Source organism: Aythya marila, assembly GCF_965140915.1.
Source record: "Aythya marila genome assembly, chromosome: 2".
In the NCBI taxonomy this organism is placed as follows: domain Eukaryota; kingdom Metazoa; phylum Chordata; class Aves; order Anseriformes; family Anatidae; genus Aythya; species Aythya marila.
Genome location: NC_139043.1, coordinates 98,824,452 through 98,831,285, shown reverse-complemented (window position 1 = coordinate 98,831,285; position 6,834 = coordinate 98,824,452). Strand labels below are relative to the sequence as shown.

The 6,834-nt window shown below is 44.5% G+C and overlaps 1 protein-coding gene across 1 annotated transcript in view; it reads left to right on the top strand.

The window, feature by feature from the left end:
* Positions 1 to 5,083: 5,083 nt before the first annotated feature.
* Positions 5,084 to 6,834, top strand: part of DOK6 (docking protein 6) — a gene marked incomplete at its 3' end in the record, with an annotated part of 177,214 nt that continues 175,463 nt past the window's right edge. Inside the window, exon 1 of the mRNA XM_082755383.1 lies at positions 5,084 to 5,288. Within this exon, the coding sequence (XP_082611509.1) occupies positions 5,223 to 5,288 (66 nt within the window). The 5' untranslated portion in view covers positions 5,084 to 5,222. The remainder of the gene's footprint in view (positions 5,289 to 6,834) is intronic.

Below are 6,834 nucleotides of genomic sequence, written 5' to 3'. Positions count from 1 at the left end.
GCTGGGACCGACATCTGGGGAAAGTAATACAACAGGCTGGTACAGTTACATCAGAGATAACGTGTCTGTCAGGACAAAGTTTGTCAGCATAGTTATTGGGACCCCAGCCATACCTATCTGATTTCTTCTGTGGGAACAAAACTGAAAGAATGAATTTTGCTTTGTGGCAAAAGACAGAGTCTCAGAGGAGCAAAGATCTGACTCTCACTGGCTCTCTGATAGAAGACAACATTCCCTTTTCTGATCTCCAGAAAAAGACGAAATATCAGTTGTCAAGCACAAATACAAACTGGGTGGAGAATGGATTGAAAGCAGCTCTGAGGTTGAAGAATAGCTCAACATGAGCAATCAGTGTGTGCTTAGAGCCCAGAAAGCAAGCTGTATCCTGGTCTGCATCAAGAGAAGTGTGGCCATCCGGTCAAGGTCTCCTTTGCTTTTGTGAGATCTCACCTGGAGTACTGTGTTCAGCTCTGGGAACCCCAGCACAAGAAGAACATGGAAGTATTCCATGTTCTAGAACAAGTTCAGAGGAGGGCCACAAGGATGATCAAGGGGCTGGAAGGGGGTGGCCTCTACTACGAAGACAGGCCAAAGAATTTGGGGTTGTTCAGCCTGGTGAAGAGAAGGGTCTGGGGAGACCTTATAGCAGCCTTCCAATATCTACAGGAAAGCTGGGTAGGGACTCTTTGTCAGGGAGTGTAGGGATAGGACAAGGGGGAATGGCTTTAAACTAAAAGGATTTACACTAGATATAAGGAAGAAAGTCTTTACTCTGAGGGTGGTGAGGCACTGGAACAGGTTGCCCAGAGAAGCTGTGGATACCAATACATGGAAGTGTTCAAGGTCAGGTCAGGTTGGACAGGGCTTTGAGCAACCTGGTATAGTATAGGGGGTGTTTTTTTCAATTTACCTTTCTGACACAGGTCAGAAAAAACAAGTTGAGATATTAGCCTACCTGTCTACCTTATGTTTGGGAGATGAAAGTACATACACTATGGATCTGGGTAGTAAGCCAGTAATAAATATGCATGCAGTGTTATGCAGGAACTAATGGTTTTGCTTTTTACAATGCTCACGGAAAACAATAGTTTTTTAATATTGTCTATCTGGGTGATTTATGTTTCTTTCTGGTTCACAAAGAACTCTGGTTAGTATGTGATTTATGGGTTGGAGAATAATAATTGTCTGAAGTCTCGCTGAAGGTAGGCTTCCAAAGCATTAATAATACATTAGCTAATGTTTCTTCCTTGGCATTGCCTATGCAAATTTCTGTTATCATAATAAAAATTACTGCTTATTTTAGATTGGAAATAGCTTTAGGTGAGAACATTTTATTTATTTATTTATTTTAATCAGATGTCTTGATTAAATACTAACTGCCAGTACCCTGATTAACTTTTAACCAGAGATTCTCCTTTAGACTCAGCTGGTACTGGTGAGAGAAGAAAAGGGAGAAACACAGCTTCCTTGGCTAGAAACAGAGAGGAGTTTTGTGTGTTTCTCTTTGGTAAGTGTGGTACAAGTCTCTTATGGCTGGAAACTTCAAACACTGGTATTAAATCTTAGTGGAGAATTTTTCATGAATTCATAGGATATATATAAGGTATGTTTATATATATATATATATATATATATTGCCAAAATGTATTCATTTCAAAAAGCAAGCATAAGTGAAGATAATTTCATTCAAATGAATTACATTCTGACAGAGGTGAATGGCAATACTTATTGTCTGCCCAAAATAGTTTGATTGGACTTATGCTAGATAGGTTAGAAATTAACTTATCTGCTTGAAGTAATTTGGAACTGACTGAATCATTTCCTTTTTGAGATGATGATTTCACAGCAACAAGAGTATTAGAAATAGACCTTTACAAAATATCTAATGCATTAATTCATGGCAATGTATTCTTCATAATCATAACATGTCTTTCCTGATTCTTTCCTTTGGCTCCCTTGAGCGTGTATCTGTTGCGTTTCTGATAATATTTGCCTCCCTGAAATTTCCAAGGAAAAAGAGGATAAAACATTTGGTGATGTTGCTTTGTGGAATCTGCCTTCTGATGCAGTGACTTTTGCAGCAAATACAATGTACAGATGTGTTATGAAGAGTTTTAGAATACCACTTTTACGGGGAAGCAACAAGACAGTTCAGTTGTCTACCTGTGATTCAGAGTGGCCTTGCTGTGCATTTATGGCACAAGCTGCCCATGGGACCCATATGCAAATGAATATTTGATCGTTCTGTCTGGTGCCATCCAAAGCAGCTGAAAATAAATACCAGATGGATTGTCTTTCAAGCTTAGGCCAGCTAGCTTACGCTCTGAAGAATGCAAAATAAAAATGCTTTGCATTTTACACATATTTTGCTTAACTCTCATTGAATGTTTATTGCAATAAAGTAAATAATAACAATAATGATATGATTCATGCATGGGTTTTAATGAAAAAGACAAGAACAATAATAAATAATTGTGGAAAAGCTGTTGAAAATTATTAATAGAGATATGATATGCCATCAAAACCATTTTTCATACATGTTGTATGAATATATATGATATAAGATAATATGCTCAAAAATAAATGACTGAATAGCTTTTGGAATATATTACCTTGCTCATTTTCACTACCAGAAAATTTTCCAAACAGCAGAATTCTGACAACAGGACATGCACATTAGTGAGGTGACACAAGTTCTGCTGTATTGTTGCCTCTTACTGCAGAGACTGAAAAACTTGAAAATGCCCAGGAATATATGTTCTAAAAGTGCTGCCTTTTTTGCATAATACACAACACAGCACTATCTTACCATAAATAAATAAATATAATTACTTTTTTTTTTTTTAAATAAAACAACCAACAAAGAATCAAAAAAATTAAGTGTTGTCTCGCTGAGAGGTGGTGAGAAAGAGGGCAGAGACCATATGTGAAACCAGATCTACAAACTGACAAATCTTTCAGTGTTAGTCTGCAAGTGAAATATCTTTTTGTAAATTAATTAAATAGGATTATGCACTTTTCTGGCTAGCAATTGCAAGAAAATATTCCTCTCTTTTTTCAAGAGCTTTTATACTTTAAACAATTGCTAGTCTTATTTTGAACGAAGCTTATGTTTAATATGCTATGTGTCATGAAAGAATTGTTTTATAGGCATATCACATTTTTTTCTATAAAATCTAAAATATTCTGATTTGACATGTCATATCAGACATTAGAATAGAACTTAGGGACTAGTATTCTGCCCAAAGTAGATGTTTAAACATATCCTTTTGACATTGCACTAGAAATAGCTAGGAAGTCACAAATATACTAAGTATTTTTTCTATGTCTCTTTATGATCGTATCTTTTATGTATTTTATGTAATGTTATGCTTATATAGATATTTGTTCTTGGATAAAAGTAATGTAGAGTCTTACCCCTAGCAGATGTCCAAAATTCATCTAATCAGGAAACAAGTTGCTAGGACATAAAAGGAGAGTCAATCTCTCATCTCCCTCACTGTTTACTATTTGATTATGGCAAAAGAATTAAGAACAAGAGTTATCCTGGTGAAAGAGAATTTTCTTGGCCTAGTATCATAATTTTTACACTTGTTACACTTGGATAGAAAGCCAACAGCAGCAAGAGTCTTTAGATATCAATATTCTGATAACTTTTTTTCTTTTGAGTGGGATTCTGGTAAGCTAGCAAGATGTTTTTATCACAGTTAAAAATATTTTGGAAATCAGAAACATCAAGATTTCTCTTTTATTTGCCTATATTTTCCCCTATACATGTATGTATGGAGTGCAGTTACAAATCTTTTCCTCAGAATTCCATCAGCCACGTGGTGTAATGTTTTTTAGATTGTATTTGTTGCAAGATTCCTCTCTAGATGTAAGTTCACAACAAGACCTTTACTGAGAAAGTCAAATTTGCCAAAAGGTTTGACATACAAAAACAATTAAGTTATAACAAACTTCATAATCTATTTACTAAGAATACTATCGATTCAAAAAATCTGAAATACATCTGACAAACTCAGCTACAGAAATATGCTTCACCGCAGTCCCAGTGGGTATAGCACTCATAGGGATACAGTATATGCTACAAATTCCTGACCCATAAAATTTAAGACAGTGGTGCACTTGGAAAGAGGAAAAGGAACTAGGAAAAGGACTTCTGAAACTTCCATTAACAATCTTTTTCACTGAAAATGCTTATGGAGTGCATTTTTATACCACAGTAGCAATGCACACTCTCTAACCAATCATTTGTAGTTTTTTCTTTCTCGAGCAGTTTAGATTCATTCCTGTCTGTCCATTTCACGTATAACAAAACCAAACACAAGCAGTTCCAATAGTTTTCCCTGATCTCTCTAAAAGCATTCTTTTTTTCCTAAAAGACATTCATTTATTTATTTATTGACAGATCCATCTCAAGGAGCAGTATAATTAATTAAAGGCATGGTCATCACTGTGGAGGGCACAGAATACCCATGTGTGGCAGCTCATTTATCAAGTTCAGAAGGGACTTGTGCTTTTCTTCACTTTTTATTTTTATTTTTTATTTTTATTTTTTTCCCCACGTTTAGTAGTTTAAATCTTTGTGTCATTGAGATAGTCGTTAGACACCACATTTCAGCGTCTGGCAGGGAGGCACCTTCGTGGCTTCTTGCTCACCAAAAAAATACCCTCCCGGGCCCTGTGTCCGCACGGATCCGCCACCCGGGCGGGAGATGTGGCCGCGGCCACAGGCACCCGCCTCCTCCCGCAAAGTCAGCACAACCGGTGCCGAGCGGAGCCGCTGCCCCCTGCCAAGCGGCAGCACCCGGGCTCGCCCCCCGGACAGCTACCCCCGGACCCCCGCGGCCAGCAGGGCCGGGCTGGGGGCGGGCTGCGCGGCCGCGGCGCCGGGGGCGGTGTCCCCGCTCCGCTCCGCCCGCTGCCCCGCCCGCCGGGCCGCCGCCGGGAGGAGCGGTGCGGAGCGGAGCGGAGCGGTGCGGAGCCGGGGAGTGGCGGCGGAGCCTTACCCCGGCGGGCGGCCCCCGCCTGGCGCGGAGCGGGGCGGCGAGGAGCGGAGCGGAGCGCGGCGGCTGCCGCTGCCTGGATGCCAGAGGCGCCTCCGGAGCCGGCGGCCGGCGGTACCCGGGAGGGCCCGGGGAAGGAGGAGGAGGAGGAGGCGGCAGAGGAGGAGGAGGAGGACTCCGGGCGCGGAGGGGAGGAAGCAGGCAGCGCTGGCCATGGCCTCCAACTTTAACGATATAGTCAAGCAGGGCTACGTGAAAATCCGCAGCAGGAAGCTGGGGGTGAGTGAGCTCTCCCTTCGCCTGCCTTGTCCGCCGTGGGGGCCTGGGGGGCGGCAGTGCCCCGGGCCGGGGCCGGCAGCACGGGGCGCGGCGACCTGCTGCTGCCGCTGCTGTCGCCGCTGCTGCTGCTGTTCCTCCTGTCGCCGCCTCTGCTGCTTGCACTTCGCTCCCTTCTGTAGGGGTCGGTGGGGATGCGCTGCCATTGCACATCGCAGGGAACCGGTTTCTCCCCACTCCCTGCCCGCCGCATCCCTCCGCGGCTCCTTCCTGGAGCACGGTCCGCGGGGAGCCTCGCCCCGTCCCTTCGCCCGCCCGGCTCTCAAGGCTCGGGCCGGGCGAGCATCCATCCCTCCTCGGGAGTCCCTTCCCCCAGCTGCCCCTCTCCGTGATGCCTCCAGCAGAGGCTCTGGGGGAGGGAGAGGGAGGGAGGCGCAGGCAGGATCTGTAGAAACTTTGTGCACGGCTCCTTCCTCACCCCCACAACCCTCCCGTTTGGGGAAAGGGATGCCTTTGATCAGGGCGAGGGCTGGAAATACCGGAGGCTCGTAGTGAAGCTAATAACTGAGGAAAGTGGGGAGGCTGGTGCCCAAGGACGTGGGGAGCTGGGGGTGGTTGGGCAGAGGGTGACAGCCAGCCGCAAAGATGCAAGAGGAGCTGTAGAAAGTGACAGCAGGCTGGCCTTGGTACCCACCAGGATGCTCAGGGAAGCCGAAGGTAACATCGCGTTCTCAGGCTGGCCATGGGCACTTTTGCTGATGGGGTACAGCAAGCCTTGGAAAGGCAGCAAAGTTGGAATAGAGTGCATGCGGCTAGGCAAGGGCCAGCATCTCCTAAACTTCAGGCACTCCCAGGACTAAGCTGTCCGGGCTTTCTTCCGCTCTTTTGGGTGGCAAGAGAAGGCTCAGGGGAGATGGAAGCCCCAAGGCCTCTGCTGCCTTGCACAGCTGCTGATGTTCCCAGTAATCCCAAAAGACCTGGCTCTGTGTGGGCTGGGGATCAAACCTGGTGGAGAATGGATGGGGTATGTCTTTTGGGCTCTTCCTGTTTTATTTTCTCTGTGTGTGCAGAGAAGTGGAGGGTAAAAAGCACTTGCTTTGCCCTCCAGGAAGGTGGGCTGCCTCCCCCTGCTTTCCCAGTAGAGCAGGGGCCATGTGAAACCTTCGCCCTCTGTCTCCCCCACCCTGCCCCACAAGTCAAGCAGAGCAAGCTTATCACAGTGCTAATATTTATTTCCTCATCTCCACTCTCCTCCACAGATGCTGTGCTCTGCTTGCAGACACAGCATGCGGGATGGTGGGAGACTAATCATAAATTGACCTTTGGAGCGTTTCGCTGCCTTGGCAGGGTTGTTAATTCCAGAAGAACACTGAAGAGTTTGGTCCGAATCTTTAATAGTGTGAAGTCTGAATGTTTGAGGGAAGGTATAAATCCAAAGAGAATGGATGCTCCCATTAATGATTTTTCAACCCAAAAGTTGCTTTATGCATCAGAGTCATGCATTTGTTTATCTGAAGAAACAATTTTTAAGCCTTAGTTTGTTTCTGGC